The following is a 19,848-nucleotide window of genomic DNA, read 5'->3' as shown; positions in this document are numbered from 1 at the left end:
ATGTTATACCGCACTCGACGGGTTGCTGCCTCGGATTTCAGAGCAGGGTGAAAGAGAGAGCAGGAGGTGAGGTCAAGTTGAAAGATAAAGATATACCCGAGGGGTAGATTAAGGAGTGAGTGGGTCACTTCCTGGTCAAGATTCGCTCAATAAGTTCTTGGCAGCTGCCAAATTCACCGTCTGATATCTTTTCAGGTGCTCGTCGAGCTGTTATTGGACCGCGGGGTATAAGTTCAGGTGAAGGTTGTCGAAAGGCGGAAGGGAAACCTTGGGTTCCTAGGGCAACGAACGGGAGATGGGACAACTTCCTTTTTCACTGTGCGAGGTTTGGACAATCGGATGCGAAAGGTATGTCACCTCGATATTCGTTCACTTGTCTGTTGACTTGAGGTCAAATTGAAGCTGCGATTTCTCAGCACCCGGTCGGAGGAGCAGTGCTTTTGTCATCGTCTACTTCGCAGGCTTTTTGTTTATGACATTTGGACGGAGAAGTACATGACTGAAAGAGCGCTCCGTATTGGAATGAGCCTTTCACTTGCTGGTTACTCACTCCGCAATGTTACAGGCGTCAAGTGGCGGTACGAGATGTATAGCATTCCTCTTTAAAGAGTTATACTTCGACAAGATCTGACACATGGCTGGGTTATCACTGACATATCTGTTTTCTTCCTTCAGTTAACACGATTCAGCGGACAGGATACTTGATGTATCGGACCTTTCGGCATGGACCGCATTCCAGAAACAGTCTCGGAAGACAAGCCTCAAGGAAAGTACTCCAGATGGACCTGTATCTAGAGGTACTCGAGACGTGAAAGAAACCGGGCAAACCGTCTGTCTTGGTGGGAGACATGAGACTGTGGGTATTACATCCAGATATGTAAGTGGCTTTGGCGTTTTCTTATTCTAGGGGAAGTTATATCGGAGCCAAGTAAGAGTTGGTGTGAGCAACTCGCAAATATTGTGATTTGTAACCCGGCATCGGTTTTTCTCAAAGCTGAATGAGTCCTTTCTATAGAACACTTTGGTATCTCAAACACAACGTAGCAATTCAAAGCTCCAGAGTATTAAATGAAGAGAAAACCTACTTGGACTCCAAGGTTTTCCTAGGCATACACAAAGTTGCAGCTCTAGGGTAAGTGCGCACAGGCAAGCCTTGGAGTCAGCGCTAGAGATAACTCAAATATGCTTGGCAAATATAAATAAATATAAATATAATTCAATTCAAGTATAGGTCGTACTTACTCGTCGCAACTCAAGTAAAGCTTTATATTTACTTACCGATTTGCCCGCCTTTCTTAGCACCCGGCAAAATCCTTAAGTTAGGGTTCAAAGTACAAAAACACATGATTTTTACCCCTAAAAGATCGACCCACCCTAACCCTTAAGTATACCAATCGGCTACCCAAAATGTTATGTATATTCTAATTGCTAATACCTAATGTATATAGCCGCTCAAACTACTTAAATTAAAAAAAATTCTAGTATTTTTAAATTATATACTAAATTGAGCATTTTGAAGTAATATCGCCAACCTTCTCTCCTAATTAGCTCAACGCTACTAAATTAAACGCTATCGCACTCAATTATATTTAATTGTATTCGATAATTATTAGTTTCTTCTCTACCCTACTACCGATTAGTATTAACCTCTATTTAGCACTATTAGTACCGTTATAATACTTATCGTTTAAAACCGTAATAAAGCTTCTTCGACCGTAAGTAACCCGCCGACTGTCTCTCTTAATAATTCGCCCGCGTACGTCGCCGTAATAAAAGCGTTAAAAAATAAGTGTTACCTCCCTTTAATTAAATAATTCGACCTATTGAAAGAAGTTTATATCAACGATTTACTTACTAATAACTTCGTTTAGCCGAAGGTTAAAATTAAAGGGGAATATTTTATATTAGAAGGCTAGTTAGATTTTTAGGCTAAACAGTCTTTATAAATTCTTAAATATAATATTTTCCTAATTAAAATAGATAATAACGTTAACGTTTAAGCGTACTAGTATTATAAAATATACTAGAACCTTTACGTTCTACGGGTAATTAACTTTTATATTATTTATTTCTATTGCGAATCTAATATTAGAAAACCCGTTAGTAAGGAAATTACGGAGAAATAAGCGCGTAAAAAGGTTAAATTGGTCGTAAATATATTTTAATAACTTTTCCTCCCTATTATAAGACCGATTAGCGATAAATTTTGTAAATTATTAGTAGAAATAATTATTAATACGAAGTTCCTATATTCTTTTATCGAGAATAATACTTTTAAAGAATTATTAAAGTTAATAATTAGTAATATAATTAATAAACTATTATTGAAATCGTACTATATATTCGTTATTTAGATTTAGAATAAATATATCGTCTACTTTAATAAATTGAAAGAGCGTTTAATTAATAGCTACTTTAAGAAATATATTTCCTTTAATTTCTAAACTTCGCTAAATAGGCTCGTAATATTTTCAATATGTATCTATTATATTAATTACTCCCGTACCCTTAAAAATAACCTAATAGGTCTTTAAGAAGTCCGTAATAATTATAGCAACGAGAATATCGCAGCTACTATATTTTACATTATTAAAAAGTTTGAAATCTATATTAATAATATTAATTACTTTTAGAACGATAATATTAATACTAGTAATTACTATATTTATTATATTTTTAAAGGATTTTTCCCCTCCTTTACCGCTAGTAATATTAAGTACGAAATTCTTTAATGTTATTTACGTTACTTTGGTTACGTTCTAAATCTCGGCGCGAAAGTAGTTATAAAAGGAAGGCTTCTTCGTATCCCTGATTCTAACAATCTATTTACCCGCCTTTCTACCGCTAAAGAGGATATTTTATTTTAGGAATAGAAAAAGGTTAAACTGGTTAATTGGTTGTATAATATTATTCAATTTATTCGAAAAGGTTTATAATGCTGTGCTAAGTTTAAAGAAATTGTATACTTTAATTGTAATAATATATTTAACGATAAAGTTAATCCTTTTTTTAGTACTATTATTAATAATGATAATTTCTCTCCTAATATTAGCGTTATTTTTAATAATATTATGTACTAGAAATCTAATTATTGTATAATCCGTCGCGCTTGGAAATTTTGTAAATATATTAATTATTACGTTAAAGAAATAGTTAATTATTTAAATAAATTTAAAAGATTACTTAAGAAGGACTAGTTTAATAACGACGATTAGAGGATTTTTATAGCTATTATAGAGGTAATAAGATTGTTTAAGGACTTTACTAAGAAATTTAAAATTAAAATTCCCTTCTTTTTAATAATTATCCTTAGCCTTATTACTTTATTGTTAGGTCACTAGGGACCTGTCAGGCGTTGAACCCGTGCCAGTACCAAGGAGCGCCGATGTCCGTATAGTATAAGTGCTGTAATATAGCGTTGGAACGGTTCGGAGCCGTTACGGACTTAACTACTATAGGATAGAATTTGCAACAATATAAATAGCCGGTCGAATTCGCCTCTAAAATTATTAGGGTTAATTATTAATATATTTTTATCCTCCCCTTATTTTAACGTTCCCTACGTATTTACGCTATCTATAGGCACCTTAACTTACCTTCCTCTACGATTTTAATACGTTAATAACTCTTCCTATAGGAGTTGAGTTATTACCGATAGGATATAAATACGTAGCGGACAATCCATTTTTCGGATTACTGAAGAAACCCCTCCCTCTACTTCTAGTACGTAAGAATTGCTTATTACCCCTCTTATTACAACTGACAATATCTCTTAATAATAATTTCCTTCTTCGTCCCAATATTATTAACCAATTATTAAATAAATAGACGATAATAATTTAAATAGCGACTACGCTTTTACCCCTTCGTATATTTCGCATAATCCCTTTTATTACTTAAAAAATAATATTATAGTATAGAAATAAAAATTCTTCGAATCCTACGTAGCAATTATTAAATTACTTTTAATTTATTTCCTATCTTATTTATTTCTTTATAATTAGAATAATTTTGTTAACTTATTAGAATAAAATTAATTTAATAATTACCTTCTTATTCCTTTCGAATTCCGCTATTAAAATTATTTCTTCTATAATTAAATACGCTTCTCAGCCCTCCCTATTCCTATTATTGCTCCTTGAATCATAGCGTCTATTATTCTTATATCTATTTAATCGATTTAATTTATTATTTCCTCCGAATATTACCTTAAATTCAATATTTTTAAATTTACTAGCGAAAATTCCTTTTAATTATATAATTTTGTTTTCGATATTAACGATTACTATTTTATATACCCTTAAATACCCTTTTTTTTCATTATTAATTATATTAAAGGTAATCCTAAGAACGCTTAACTTAAATATATTATAGCCTTTAAGAAGAAAATTAATTACGACCCTATTTATAATATTCCTATTTAGAAAGACCTATATATTTTCTTAGAAAAGGAGTATAACGGTAATATTTAAATTATCGAACACTCCACCCTTATTAATTTTAAACGTATATAATAAGGCGTTACTAAAACTATTCGTATATTTTACGACCGTTTTTATATTAAAGAATTCCATTTGTCCTACGAATAACCAGAATATTTGCGCGTCCTATAATAGGCAAATCGCTTACGTCCTTATTTGCGTAGCGGCGTTTTATTAGTAAATAGTATTAATATATTAACCGAAGCAGTAGCGTATATAAAGCGATTGAAGAATTTAAAAATTTTAGAATTAATAATATAGCATTAATGCTTTTAAATATTATATCCTTATTTATCTTTTCCCTCTTTTCTTCTTACTTTTATTCCTATTCTTATTCCTATATTTAATTCTAGCCTTAATAATTTCGCTCGTCCTCTCCCTACGATTTTTACCAACTCTAATATTATTTATTATTATTACGGCCAATTTAGATATATATACGGCCAATATTGGGTAATAAAATTGCATAGTATTTACTACAAGTACGGTAAGCTTAAATATTCAGTATTTTCTTATACTAAGTATGTTTATTATAATTGCGGCAAATTAGGCTATATATCGTATTAATACTTTATTCCTTATAGTATTATAATTTAAAGCGCGAATATTAAACTAGTAGTATTAGTAAAGATTGCGATTACTTCGGCTTAAAGAAGCGTAGGTATATTATAGCTATATTTAAGTATAAAATTATTAGTAAGAATATATAGAGATTAGTAGAAAATTTATAGTTTAATAAATTTTAATATGAAATTAAATTTTATTAAAAAGTATTTGCTCCTATCGGATATTAAAATAGAATTAGTAAACTACTATTTTATTAATTTGTTTCTTTAACCCGTTTCCGTATATAGTTCAATTACCTATTATCATAGGACTAGCCTATAATGTAGTTGCACTATACTAACTACATATATACTATGCCAGAGCTGGTGCCATAGCCTAATTAATAAAAAATATCCGACAAAGTATTGGCTAATATAATCGCTAATACGGGAGAAGACGACGAAGAGCCTGAATTATGCTTTAAATTATTCGATTAGTATATTACAATAGCGGTCGAAAATATTAAAACCTTCGATATTCGCCTGATTAAGTATAAGGTTACTAACGACTTAAAGTAGAAAATAGAAGAATTCACTAAATTATTTATTTATAATTCCGTCCCTAGCGTTCCTTTCTAAATATTATTCCCTTCGAACCTCCTATTTTCCAATTATTTAACCGAAGTAAAGTTCGTTGAATTATATTATAGAGACTCCCAGGCTATATTCTAAGAATTTAAATTCTTATTTATTATAAATATAATATAGAAGGAATAAGTATCGGAACTTTATTGTTTCGTATTTTATTTAGATATTAAATTTAAAACTATTTATAATTAAGTCCCTATTTTAATTGACTGATATAGTATACTTACTACTAACCCTACTATAATATAATAATTAAAAAATTCCTTTATAGAAAAAGAAAATACTATTAAAGGATTAAAAGATTTTATTATTAATTTAAATATTAGTAAAAGAATAAATAAAAATAAAGGAAAGGCTAAAAAAATAATATTCCTTAATATTAAGAAGAACGTTAATAAAATTCCCTTTAAAGCTTCTACCCGCTTCTTAATTTTACCCCCTAAATATACCGATCCCGAGAATAGAAAACGCTTTAATTCCTACTACTATAATATTAAGCAAGCTGATCCCGTTAAGTATTATAATTAAAATAAGGAAGATAATATTCCCTTCGAAATTTAGAACGATTTAATTTAAAATAAGTTCGAAATTAATATTAATTACTACTTTACCGACTATAATAAATTCTTATACGTTAAAAGTCGTTTAACTAGATATATTTATTATAATTTAATACTATACTTACGTAAAACCTACCCGAATTAAATTAAAATTCATTCTACTTCAATAATTTATTTATAGCGCTAATATTATAACCCCAATTCAAAAGAGAATGCGTTTTAGAATTTTACTAAATTAAAGATAAAAAATAACGATAATTTCGATTTTTTTAAAAATAAGTTTATTCGGATGGTTGGCGAGTATTAATATCTTAAGACCGAATGGAAATGGGATTTATTCCAATACTTTCTAATTGAATATAAGAAATAAATAGGCGCAAAATATTGTAATTTATCTATTTCCTTCGAATTATATTATATAGACTATTCTAGTTTTAAATAAATATTAAAAATTATTGCTGATAAGAATAAAGTCACTTCTAAATCTAGTAAGAATAATAATTTTAATAGAAATAATAAGGGTTTTAATTCCGGTTTTGGCCTTACCCCCAAACTTATTAATAGAGGAGGTGGCGCTATTTATTAAAGTAGTAACTGTAAAGAAATTACCCGAATTAGAAAAGTTAAGACTTTAACTTAAAATAGTATCCCGCCTCCGATTTTAAGTACGTATTGAACGTACTTTAAGACTTTTACGAAATTAACCCGGACGCCCCAGGCCCGCCTTAACAATTAATAAATTAGTTTAATAAGGATATAGAATAGTATAACAATAACGAATATTTTAAAGTGGAGGGATTAAAGCGTTTATAATATATTACGAAGAAAAAATAAATACAATTTATAGTATTTTATAAGATTATTTAGTAAAATTTGCAGACGAATCTTTTATATAGGGGGGGGGGGTAATATAACGGCGCTAACGGATTAAGCCTAGGTGCTATATACGAATATAATTCGTAAAGGTACTAGAATAAGGTATATAAAGGATTTTGGGTATAGTACGGTCTAAGGGATACGAGCTATTTAATTAGTTATGCTAAGATTAGCTATAGGGTAGATCCTAGTATGTATAGGGTTTATTATATAGGTTAAGGGGATACGAGTAAAGGGATTAGTTAATAGCGACCCGTATATAGGTCCTATTATCGCTTATATAATTAGGGTATTTATTTAAGTTTATACGCTTATATTTAATTCTCTTCCTCTTTTCTTTTCCCCATCTAAAATCTTCTATTTTAAATAGAATCTTAACTTTGCCTTCGACTTACCCATACTGTGCCCTTGCAGGAGCCGTCGTAGATTTAATTATTATAGGATAGAGTTTGCAACGATATAAATAGCCGGTCGAATTCGCCTCCAAAATTATTAGGGTTAGCTATTAATATATTTTTAATCCTCCCTCTATTTTAACGTCCCCTACGTGTTTGCGCTGTCCGTAGGCACTTCAACCTACTTTCTTCTACGATCCTGACATTTATTGAAAAGTTACGTTAAATAAAGGTTAGATTTAAAAAAAATATTATATTTAAACCCTTTAAAGGTGACTAAATCCTAAAATTAAATATTTATATAGTTACCCCTACTTCTATTTAATAACTTCAATGCACTATTCGTATACGTACCCCCCCAAACTCCTCCTCTTAAATCGATTTATCTTCTAAAATCCTTAATTCTTAACTATTTTAATTAGTCTCTTTTTAATTCGCCTCCTTTCGACTAGCCTCCTCTTGTATTCGAATTGCCTCGTCCTAAACTATATTGTTTTAAATTGCCTTATTAAACGATAGCTCTCCTATTAATTACGTTAACGATTTAATTAACGAGGGTATAAAAGCTGTCAGTTATATTATTGATAAGGTTGTTAAAAAGTTAAAATAATATAAGGATAAAATAGAGTGATATTTTGTATATTAGATCGCGTATATTTTATACCCTAATTATTATAGTAAGTAAATAAATAAATAATTTGTTAACGAAGAACATAAGGAGATTATTACTAATTTCTAACTTATTTACGATACTAATTACGTTAATTAATTTATTAAAGATCTATTAATTAATACTAGTAATTAATAAATTAAGATAATTAATAACGATTAGCTTATCGATTATAATTTTTATAATACCTTCCTCTTATAGCTAAAGAAGGAGGATAAATTATACTGTTACTTTAATAATAAAATCTACGCTATTAATAACGTATTAAGGTAATAGAAGGCTAATTAGAACTTATACCCTTATTTATTATATATAATATTTAACTTTTATTTTATACCCTCTATAGTAAATAATTACAAACGCTCCTTCAACGGTGCTAAATTGACTTTCGATAGTTAAAAATATAGCCTTACTATAGAATTCATTAATACTATCGAAAGTTTGAAATTTTAGTTGCAATCTAGTTTAATTTGAAATGATATAGTATAATAAGTTAATATTACGACGCTATTGAGTATTATTAGGAGGGATTTACGGTTGTAAGGAGGTTCTAGGTAGTGTAGGAAGGTAGAAATCGTAAGAATTAGAGCAGTTTTGAGCCTAAAAACACTAAAAACGTGACTTCATATAGCAAATATGGTTAAGTAAGTATAAATAAATATAATTTAATTTAAATATACCTTCGATTTGAGTGGGGCAACTTAAATACGACCTCAAGTTGAGTTAAATTGAATTATTTCTAGCGCTGCTTGGAGTGCGGGTAGTTGTTTTTCAGATGAAGAGTGCCACACGTCCCGAGCCCGATCCTTTGGAATTCCCATTAGATCTGCCAAATAAGACCACCATAACAATGATGTTTTATGTATCGGTGACCGGGGTGACATGGCCAAAAGATATACCTCCCACGTTGACAGTTCATAATCAGGCACAATACTATCTCCGTCATGCGAGATTCCCAACAATGCAAAGATATAATCCCTAGGATCTGTCGCCTTGAATTCTTTATTGCACGTCGCGTTTACCCAGTCATCAAGCGTTGTCTGTGAATGCACGCGCGAATCCCTAAGCTCGATATGATTCGAAGCACCGGACTGTCGTGCAAGGTACGTTGCCCATTCGGCCGCAACACCCATAGAAGCGGCCTTAACGATCCGAAGATTATGAGAATCTTCAGCGCCCGTTCGAAAACTTCCTTGGTAGCAAGTGCCCGATTGCACAAAACCACATAATCTCTCGCAAGCACAAACTCCTGCAAAATCCAAATCCTCTTCCAGTACGTCGCCTCGCAAAGTAAGTCCCGCAATCCGTACTGTTCCCTTGACGTCAAGCTTTGTTTTGCCACACACCTACAGAGCTCCTCCTCTTCCAAATTGATTAGCTTCATCGCTTCATCAGTGTGTTCGGTCCCCATCCCCAACCAGACAATCACCATCTCAGCGGTCTCGTAACTTTCCTTCATCAACCGGACCTGATGGCCCTTTTCCCGATTATCGAACTGGTTGATGCAGAGGGCGTCCACCCAGAGATATAGGGGGGATTCACCGTAGAGCCGGTGGTGATTGTGGAGGATGCTGCAAAGGGCATCATACAGATTCTGGCGAATGTGGATGGGGTGGTTGTCGAGAAGTATCGCTGGAGTGTCTGAGGGGTTTGAAGGGGGAAGACCCCATTCGTAAGAAAGGGCTTTGTACGGTGGGCAGGGTGTTTCTCCGACTGCAGATAAGTTGACTTCGTGGAGGGTAGCTGAGATGACTGGGATGTCTTGAGTGGAAGAGGATGCTGGGGGCTTGAGGAGAAGGAGGCGGATGTGTCCGTCGGACTGGAGAGGCTGGTATGGATAAATTCCGGTGAAGCTTTCCGACACTTTGCCATCAGTTGGTGACAACTGCGCGTTTCCTGAAGGGGAGAGAGACTGCTCCCTCTGTAATCCAGAGTCTGATGAAATGTTGGAGGACATTGCGAACGAGTTGATTGCTTGAGGCTATGGCTGACGCTTGCCTACAGGTAGTGTTCCACCTTGGGCGGCGAAAGTAAACCTTGATTGATGTGCAAATTGAGAGAGAAAGATGTAACAAAGAAGAAAAGAGAGAAGAGCTGATGTGGAGGGATCATGCTACAGGTTTTTCGACACAATGGAGGTTGACCCAAAGGTCGTCAACCCAATTGTACACAGCCTCAACCCCCACCGTCGTTATTCCGGACTCGTTCGCGAATCAGAAGCTGTCAAATCGATCTCCTGCCACAAGTTGTGTCGAAGTGACAAGGCGGCCTCGAAGGCAGAATTACGCCCAATGTCAGACTCAATAACAGCTCGCTCACCTACAAAGTCGTCCAATCACGCAACGAAGAACAACTCATCAACCTCGACCAATCGGCTCACATTCCCGTTCAAAGCCACACTACACCTAGCGCCCTCAGAGCCTGAAAGCCAGCAAGGCTATATGAGGCACTGATTTGGTGGCTGATGCCCAGGATTTCTTATGAAAACAGGCAGGAACGCGTGAAGATTGGAGGAAGGAACTCGTGACCAACCCCAGAGTTTTCGTTTCTCAGGGATTCATGAGGGATTCTCAGGGTTTTCTCCTCTTCCACCGAACTTAGACCAAGCAACGCCATTGTTGCCCACAGTCAATCATCTGATTGACAGACGATAGCTTGTTGTATGTATCCGAAGAACCCTTTACCCAACAGGACGAGCAAACGTCTTCGACACTTCACTCGAATTTTTCCCAAGGAAGAGGATACCGAAGCTGGCATATGCCTTTGAGTTGTGCGCCTTCCCTTGACGTTTGAGATGATTTCTATATCTATTCCTGGATGTAAGTTGGCAGAAAGGTGATATTCAGTTGCTGTTCAAACCTGCCAGTTGTCTGACCGTTCAAGCAGATTCGTGACAAAACCTATAATGCCGTACCCCGCTCTTACGAACACTTCGGCGCCTACTCTAAGTGTGGGACTTCGAAACACTTGGTACCTTTGCGAACGGGTATGCAGAAATTCAAAAAGTCACTTCGAGCCCTGAGGGGTGGTGGCAGCGCCGTGATCGATCAGGACACTGCACAGCGCGAACCTCTACAAGAGCCCTCGAATACTTCCGGTGACGAAGTTTCGGAAACCAGCATATATCCCTACCAGCCTCTCCAACATGGCAAGCACATCCGCCTGCTTTACCTCAGCTCTGATTCAACTGCATCTTCCTCCGCTCCAGACGACCTGATGTCGGATCGACGGGTTATTTACGCCACCTTGAAAAGCGTCGAGTTGAACCTTGATGGTTCAAGCCCTCAAACTTACAGAGCTCTCTCGTATGAGTGGGGGCCGCCGCCGGAGGAACATACAAATCTCCCAACGATCAACCTCGATGGCCATACGGTCCCTGTTCGTCAGAATCTCTACGACGCCCTCAAGGCAATTGTCCGTGCTGGTTTTGACAAGAGTGGTGATGCACCTATGCCGCTCTGGGTGGATGCCTTGTGCAACAATCAGAGTGACGATAAGGAGAAGGGCCATCAGGTGGAGTTGATGAGAGATATCTTCGCGGCTGCCGAGACGGTGTTGGTGTGGCTGGGGAGACTAGGGGAGGAGGCCGAGGAGGCGATGAAAATAATGAGCAACCCCCCGGATTCGGCGGACGGAGAATTCTTCGATGAGAGTCTTGGTCTGAGTTTCGCAGACGCGCTGTCAAGGATGGGTATAACGACCCCGAAACAACATTCTATCATGCCAGTCATCCTACCGAGAACCGACTGTCGTATTAATTGCGGTCGTTATCATTATCGTCGTTTGTTCGATGGTTGGTACGAGATATGCAGGCTGCTACAGATTACCAGAATAAAGAGGCGAGAGAGTTCCATAATCTTGCAGGAAAACAAGGCCAGGGCTATCTTTACTAACACTCGCAAAGTGGCTATGGGGCTTGCGGCGCTTTGTTGCGCGTCGTATTGGCGTAGGGTGTGGATTATTCAGGAGTTTGTGGCAGCGAGTGACTACGTCATTCTATGTGGCAACTACTTCGTGACGAAGAGGAGGTTTGAAAAGGTGCTGGATCTAACGGTCACTAAACCAATGGCGCGTGGCCGGGTCTATTGTTCTTGGCTTGGGTTTTCCAAAACCGATCATCCGACGCATCGGGCTTTCTGGAGCCCATCACTTCAAATGATCAGTTTGAGAGAAACGAAGATGAAAAGTGCAAAGACGAGACTTGCGGAGTGGGTGAGGTTATGTCTGGACAATAAGTTTCGAGCGACAGAGCCGAGAGATTACGTTTATGCCTTGTTGGGAATATCGGACGACTGTACCGGGAAGATCACGCCCGACTATACTAAGTCGGCGAGAGGTGTCCTTATAGATGCCGCTTTTGTGATGTGCCCCCCTCACGATCCTGGTTCGGGAGCGATGCTTGAAGACATCTTTGCAAAACTCGCGTGGATTTATTACAATCGAGGGCTGTGCGAAGGTTATGCGAAGTTAATGGGGTTATCCTATGCAAATGGGTATGTGGCTTCTATGGTCACAGCGAGTACACAAGGTGCGTTTGGGACTACTAGTCTTTTGATGGGTATGGCTTACGGTGCAGCTTTAACTGCAGCTTGGTATAAACCACTTCATTTCAAACTCCCTTACCGCCTCCTTGAGCTGGCGATAGCCTCCTTCCTGGAGAACCCGTCAGTCCCGATATTTATAGTCACGAAGATTACCAAAAGACACCTTGAACCCCACGAATTCGTTCACTGTTCCGAGGAAACTCTGATCATCAACAAATCGCTCCTCAATATTTGGCATCGAGCTCCGTATAGAACCCGAGTAAGACCCCGCTGCCTGATCGTCTCATCAATACATACATAGCCTGACAATTTCAACACCAGAAAGAAAGTCATACAAGTCTTTTCGCAACTTAGTCTTTGTCTTGAAGAGGACTACAATTTCACGGCAAGGCTTCTATCTCCGCAGGCTTTCATCATCGTGAAAAAGGCTTCATGCCGAAAGCCTATCAAATCAGCAATACGACCCAACCCACTCAGCCATTAACAGCATGATAGCATGATAAACATCAGCCACACAAGCAACTGTGCATATTTGGCTTACGGATAGTGATTGGCTCGATCTCTGTCCCTAAGTGACCTGTTTGGTGATTGGGGGGCTGTGCACGTGGTGTTAGGCATCAAAAGCTGGAAAAACGAACAACGCTGGACAGTTGAAGTCAAATTCTCGACAGTACAGTATATCGCGAATCTTTTCTTTTTCACATCTTTCATACTTGGTCAAGATTTCCTGAACCGCGCAGACTACCGAGAGAGCCATCTTCCGCACCTCGCATTTTCCGCACCGCGGCAAGGAAGATAGCCGGACAGACAAAGCGTAGTTTCCATCATTCCTCTGGATATTATCCAGCTTAACGACGACAATGTCGGGCTTGGGAGTGGTTGGTGCAACTTTGAACACCATTACATTTGTTTTCGACGTTGCTGATTGTGTAAAGCAGGTTATACCAAAGGACGAGGAGTTACTTCGACCCTCGGGAGATGATGTCGGCGGCTCAGCCGCTGAAAACCCAAGTGCCTCGGGTGTTGGCACAAGAGGATACCCGTACCGACCACTTCTGTCCGAAAATCAAATCCGCCTCCTTCTCCTCGAGCCACTCGCCCCAGGCCCAACCCAGGATTCTCAACCTATCTGTGCCACCCTACACCATGTCGAGTTCGATTCAGAAAGCTTGAGTACTCGACCATACAAAGCCCTGTCATATGAATGGGAAGTCCGCAAATACCAATTTGGTAAGGATTATTATTATCCCTTCTTAATGATAGATGAGTACGAAGAGAGTATCCGAAAAGAACCAAAAAACGTTAACCCGGCCATCCTTCTTGATGGCCATACCGTTCACATCGGTAAAAACCTTTACCACGCACTCAAGAGCATAAGACATCTCGAGAACGGGACAGGTGACAAGTCAAGTCTTTGGCTGTGGGTAGACACACTATGCATCAACCAAAGCGACATCCAAGAAAGGGGACATCAGGTGCGGTTGATGAAACGCATTTACGAAACTGCGGAGATGGTTCTTATGTGGTTAGGAAGAGGAAATACGTTGACCCGTATGGGGATGGTGGCAATGAATATGGAACCGGATGATTTCGAAAAGCTTGTCGCCAGAGAAGGATTGATCTGGGGTGAGCTAGAGGGGATCCGTAGGATTTGCGATATGGGCTATTGGCGGCGAGTGTGGATTTTGCAGGAAGTCGTTTTGGCGAGGGACTACCTGGTTATCTGCAATCAAGACTTCATATCGATGGAGAAATTTGAAAGAGCGCTGAGAGTTCTGTGTCAGCACGCCTTGAATTGGAGAGGGTTTTTAAGGGGCTTGATCAATCGGCTACCGAAGACTCCAGCACAAGAGATTATAACGTGGAGGAATACAAAGGGCACAACGTCACCACTCATTGAATGGTTAAAAATATGTGTGAGGTGCGGCTTTGAGTCAACGGATCAAAGGGATTATGTTTATGCGCTCTTGGGGATCTCGGATGACTGCAAAGGCAAGATTGAGCCGAATTATTCGAGATCAGCCGAGGAGGTATATTCTTCGGCCATTGCACTGATTGAGGACAAGGCTAAAGGTTATAATGCAATTTTCTGTACAAATCTTGCAGAGTTTATGGGTTTGGACAAATGGGAAGCCACTCGCGAAGTGTGAAAAGAAGTTCTCGCAGCCAGAACGGAGCTTGTCCTGCCTTGCCTGCGCAGGTAACAAGGTAGCTAAGTGCCACAGCCAAACCGTTGGCGCTCGTTACTCGACAAGAGTCGAATATTTCGGAAAGTGCGATCAGTTTACTGGTGTCGGTGGTTCAACACTTGAACCGCACTTCGACTGGTGTTTGCCAACCTGCGAGCCAGCCGGCCAAAGGAGACATCAACTTTCAAGATGGGGAAAGAAATCAGACAGGCCTTTCAATGGTGATTCAAGCGATGATGGCTGCTTCCTGGAATAAATATTCTGGAATGGAAAGACTCTGGCGAGGTACAGCTCCCGAGTGTGACAGTCTGGACACTTGAGTATTGGTGTGGAATAAACGAATGCCGAACGCCCGAGACGCGATGCGTAGAGAGAGGTAGTGCCAACCCGTGAATGAGCAGCTCCATAGGTAGCGAAAGCGTGGGTGCTGGAACGGCTACCAGGAGGGTTCTTTCGATGGGCAAGGTGGTGGTTGATTAGAAGAAAGTTGGCTTCGGGGACGCTCCAAGAATCCAGGTTTAAATACCCCTCGTACTATCCGCCCAGTGCACCTTCCCAGTAGCCAAACCAGCACGCCGTGATCGTCAACGCAGACCTCCCCTATCAACCAACCAGCCGGATCCAGCCCACATCAATGGCCAGGGCACGAATAAGCCACATACCGCCCTTCCAAGAATATACTGACTGGCAATGATCGGCCCCTCCCAACTGCTTCAAGTCTGGCTTCCGAGCTGGCTCAGTATCGTGGCTTCCTTGAGCTGGCGATGGCTTCCTTCCTTCCAAGCGAGGCCTGTGGGCAGATGGCAGTGAGGGGGAACCCATCGGTCCCGACATTTTTACCCACGGAAGGTTCAAGTTGCCCAAAGACACCTTCAACCCAGTAATACGTCCACTGCTCCGAAGAAACTCAAACCATCAACAAATGTGTTCCTCAATATTTGGTATCGAACTCCGTATATAAACCGAGTGAGACTCCGCTGCCTAATCGCCTCATCAATAAACAGCCTGGCAATTTTCCCATTAACAAGAAACGCCGCCCAATGCAAAGAAAATAACAAACGCATAGCGTGAAGCGTGAGAGACTGCACAAACCATGGCACACGCAAGCCCAAAACACCGCACAATTACTCCAGCTTGGCCAGGATGGCCTTCTCTCTCTCCGCCTTGCGCTTCTCGAACTGCTTGACGGAGTGTTTCCTCTCGTTCTCCTCCCTCCTCTTGATGGCCGCAAGCTCCTCGCGCTTGATCTCGGCCGCCTTCTTGACCACCTTGGGCAAGTGTCTGTGGCGGGAGATACGCTTGATCTCGGGCATGTGGGAATATCTCTCGACCAAGGTTTTGTTGTACTCGAGCGCCTGTCTCTGCTTGGTCGCCTTGACGCCGCTGCGCTCAGAGGCATTGGCACGCCACAAGCGGATGTTACCCTGTATATCACGTTAGCCGTGCTGATCAAACAGTTGAGAGAAGAAAGGAGACAACGTACATCGTCACTACCGCTGAGAAGGTACTTGGAGTCCATGGTCCAGGTAGTCCGGAACACCCTCTGCATACGCTTGGTGTGGTAGACATCGCGAGACATGCCCTGGTCGCGGCGCCACACCCTGATTGTGCGATCATACGAACCAGTCACGAGCTCCTCGCCGGTAGGAGAGAACTCGACGTCCATAACCGCCGCAACGTGACCCTTCTGGATATTTTGCGCCTTGGTGAAGTTCCTGGCGTCGAAGAGGTAGACGTTGTGATCTTCCGAGGCAACGGCCATGTTCATTGCCTCCATGGGGTTGAAGACAATACGGTTGGCGGCGAACTTGAGAACAGTCTTGATGACGGGCATGTTTGTGCGCAAATCGAAGAGAATAACGGAGCGGTCTGTGCCGACGGAACCAACGATCGAGGTCTCAACCTGGTTGAAGCAAACGTCGGTGATGGTGTCGGTGTGGTTCGGCCACTGTATTGTCTGAGGAGCCGTGCTGTGCTCCAAATCCCAAACACGAATGCAGCCGGCACCCGAGGAGGCGACGAAGGAGTTGGCGGTACGATGGAACGAGAGAGCCGTGTATGGTCCACCTTCTTGCCATGTCGCGAGTGGCGTAGGAGAGTCGGTCTTGGTATAAGGGTCCCAAAGCTTGATGCCGTCGGTGGCGCATGTGAGGAGCTTCTTGTCGTTGGTGAAGGTCATTCCCTTGACGATGTTGTTGTGGGCGGCCGCCTTCCATGCTTCGTCCCGTGTTGTGAGATCCCAGACCTTGACGATACCATCACCGGAACCGGAAGCGATTGTGTGTAGCGAGTTCTTGTCCTTGGCCATGGTGTAGACACCCTGAACGTGGCCATTTCCTAGCTGGCCGAGGAAGGGCTTGGCGAAGACTCTCTCCAACTTGACGGCATTGAGGGCTCTCTTGTACTCGCGAGCGCGCTCGAAGGGATGGAGTTCGGGCGCAAGGTTACGGGGTGCGCGGGTGACGTCGTTACCGGGGGCTTGTTGGGCCGAGATGTTTCGGCTGAGGGCTTTGATCTGTTGCCGCAAATGTCAGTGGTGAGCCTGGAAATAGGTATGCGAATATTGATCGACGTCGCGTATGGTAGGCTAAGTACCTTCATGGTGGTGGTGTTTCTCTGTTGATGATGTCGAAGGTGTCGTGGATGAAGGCTACCAAGGCCGACGGGTATCGAGTATAAAGATGTTGATGAGTTGTATGAGAGCGGGTAGGGTTGAAGTCTGTCGGTTCACCTAGTCGCAAAGCCCAGGTGCTGTGATACGGTCTCGACCTTTAGATGGATGGATGGATTCCGGGAGTGTCTGTCGCCAATTGGGGAGCACAGTCGGATACGGGCAGTTTGACAGCTCCCGTCCCCTTCCTCTGGAGAAATTTTGGCGGGGTCTGGCGGCAAGAATCTTGACCGCCTTCTTGGCTCTTTCCTAAACGCTTAGTCTTCGACTGTTAGAGCTTCACTGCTAAGGATGGACAGGCCTGAGCTGCCGAGAGCTGGGCTTGCCTGCCGTGAGATGGCAGGGATCTGTAGGTGGATGTCTCCAGCTAATTACGTCGCGCCTGGCAACCTAGCGGTACGTACAGTGAGTGGTCTCGTTAGTGGACATGCCGCCTGCACTTGGGTAACAGCTGCTCCAGCAGACAGTGGTGAGGTTCGTCACGACAACGGGGACCAACCTAAGCTCCAACTTCAACACCCGAACAACCTCCAACCACCAACCCTCTCCGACGACACTCTGCGACAACCGGTACGCCGCATATACCACCGCGACCTCGAGTAATCAACATAACATTCGATAGCCAAACTCTCGATTTATACTACTACCGTTTACCACTTGGCGACCGGGACAAACAGCACACGACACAATGGCCCAGGGCGAAGCATCAGAGAGAGTGCGCGAGGCGCAGAAGGTCGTCTCGACCGATCCTCGCCAGGCCGAGCAGATTTACAAGGATATCATCTCCAAGCCGCCATCAGTCACCTCTGACGCGGCCATTCGGGAATACGAGACAGCTTTGATTCACTTGGGAGAGCTCTATCGCGACGAGAAGTAAGAGTGGCGGGTGTATCGTGGTCATCGAGGAGGGGCATGGTCACTAACCTCCCATCAACCTACAGGAACACACAAGGCCTTGTAGACCTCGTAACTCAGAGCCGCACAGTTCTCTCTTCGTTCGCAAAGGCAAAGACGGCAAAGCTTGGTACGAACGACCCCGCCATCAGCTAGGCTCGCTATACCAGCTTATGAGGATACTAACACTTGCTCATACAGTCCGCCAGCTCCTCGACCTCTTCGAAGCCATCCCCGACTCTCTCGACATCCAGATCTCCGTCACCAAGTCGTGTATAGAATGGGCCACATCAGAGCGCCGCTCGTTCCTCCGCCAGAACCTCGAAACCCGTCTCGTCGCCTTGTACATGGCCAAGCAGTCCTACTACGATGCCCTGACGCTCATCAACGGTCTCCTCCGTGAGCTCAAGCGCATGGACGACAAGCTCGTCCTCGTCGAAGTCCAGCTGCTCGAGTCGCGGGTATACCACGCCCTCGGCAACATTGCCAAGGCCCGCGCCGCCCTCACCAGCGCGCGCACGAGCGCCGCCTCCGTCTACACCCCTCCTCTGCTCCAGGCCAACCTGGACATGCAGTCGGGCATGCTGCACGCCGAGGACAAGGACTTCAACACGGCCTTCAGCTACTTCATCGAGGCGCTGGACGGCTACCACACGCAGGACGAGCCGCAGCGGGCCCAGGCCGCGCTGCAGTACATGCTGCTCTGCAAGATCATGCTCAACCTCGCCGACGACGTCAACCAGCTCATGACCTCCAAGCAGGCCGTCAAGTACGCCGGCAAGTCGCTCGAGGCCATGAAGGCCATCGCCCGCGCCCACAGCAACCGATCTCTCGAGGAGTACGAGCGCGCCCTGGCGGCCTACCGGTACGAGCTGGGCAGCGACACTTTCATCCGCAACCACCTGCGACGCCTGTACGATGCCATGTTGGAGCAGAACCTGATCAAGGTCATCGAGCCCTTCAGCCGCGTGGAGATTGACCATATCGCCAAGATGGTCGGCTTGGACACCCAGCAGGTGGAAAGGAAGCTGTCGCAGATGATCCTGGATAAGGTGATCATTGGTGTGCTGGACCAGGGCGCCGGCTGCCTCATCATCTACGATGAGACGCACCGGGATGAGGCGTATGATGCGGCGCTGAAAACCATTGAGAAGCTTAGCAATGTGGTTGATGTGCTTTATACGAACCAGGCCTCTCAGCTTGAGTAAAGGCGAGGTTCAAGACAGAAGAAGCGGGTTTGACTGGATGGTTTGGGGTTTTACAACTTGGGGTTTGTCTGTAACATTACGCTTAGACATGATATTAGTTGGGCGTATTGAAATGAGCACGATAAACCGCATGAACATTTTGAGTTTTTGAGCCCAGTGGCCTTAGT

General features: G+C 41.9%; 5 protein-coding genes across 5 annotated transcripts; 3 read left to right on the top strand and 2 right to left on the bottom strand.

The window, feature by feature from the left end:
- Positions 1-8,886: 8,886 nt before the first annotated feature.
- Positions 8,887-10,426, bottom strand: B0H65DRAFT_466329 (heterokaryon incompatibility protein-domain-containing protein). Its single transcript, XM_062826851.1, has one exon. The coding sequence runs from the start codon at positions 10,130-10,132 to the stop codon at positions 9,194-9,196; it is 939 nt and encodes a 312-aa protein (XP_062681952.1). The 5' UTR covers positions 10,133-10,426; the 3' UTR covers positions 8,887-9,193.
- A 631-nt stretch (positions 10,427-11,057) lies between these two features.
- B0H65DRAFT_203070 (heterokaryon incompatibility protein-domain-containing protein) lies at positions 11,058-13,299 on the top strand. The gene has a single exon (XM_062821826.1). The coding sequence runs from the start codon at positions 11,164-11,166 to the stop codon at positions 13,018-13,020; it is 1,857 nt and encodes a 618-aa protein (XP_062681951.1). The 5' UTR covers positions 11,058-11,163; the 3' UTR covers positions 13,021-13,299.
- Positions 13,300-15,190, top strand: B0H65DRAFT_203069 (heterokaryon incompatibility protein-domain-containing protein). The gene has a single exon (XM_062821825.1). The coding sequence runs from the start codon at positions 13,580-13,582 to the stop codon at positions 14,867-14,869; it is 1,290 nt and encodes a 429-aa protein (XP_062681950.1). The 5' UTR covers positions 13,300-13,579; the 3' UTR covers positions 14,870-15,190.
- An 842-nt stretch (positions 15,191-16,032) lies between these two features.
- On the bottom strand, positions 16,033-17,509 carry B0H65DRAFT_509061 (WD40-repeat-containing domain protein; the record flags this gene model as incomplete). The annotated part of the gene is made up of 3 exons (XM_062828278.1): positions 16,033-16,332; positions 16,392-17,423; positions 17,504-17,509. The coding sequence occupies 3 exons, from the start codon at positions 17,507-17,509 to the stop codon at positions 16,033-16,035; spliced, it is 1,338 nt and encodes a 445-aa protein (XP_062681949.1).
- Positions 17,510-17,984: 475 nt separating this feature from the next.
- B0H65DRAFT_539647 (putative 26s proteasome p44.5 protein) lies at positions 17,985-19,844 on the top strand. The gene is made up of 3 exons (XM_062829122.1): positions 17,985-18,452; positions 18,521-18,603; positions 18,675-19,844. Exons 1-3 carry the CDS (start codon positions 18,268-18,270, stop codon positions 19,679-19,681), a joined length of 1,275 nt encoding a protein of 424 aa, XP_062681948.1. The 5' UTR covers positions 17,985-18,267; the 3' UTR covers positions 19,682-19,844.
- The last annotated feature ends 4 nt before the right edge of the window (positions 19,845-19,848 follow it).

Source organism: Neurospora tetraspora (assembly GCF_033439725.1).
Source record: "Neurospora tetraspora strain CBS 560.94 chromosome Unknown B0H65scaffold_4, whole genome shotgun sequence".
Taxonomy (NCBI): Eukaryota; Fungi; Ascomycota; class Sordariomycetes; order Sordariales; family Sordariaceae; genus Neurospora; species Neurospora tetraspora.
Note: the sequence above shows the minus strand (reverse complement) of the source record. Positions and strands in the feature narration are given on the sequence as shown.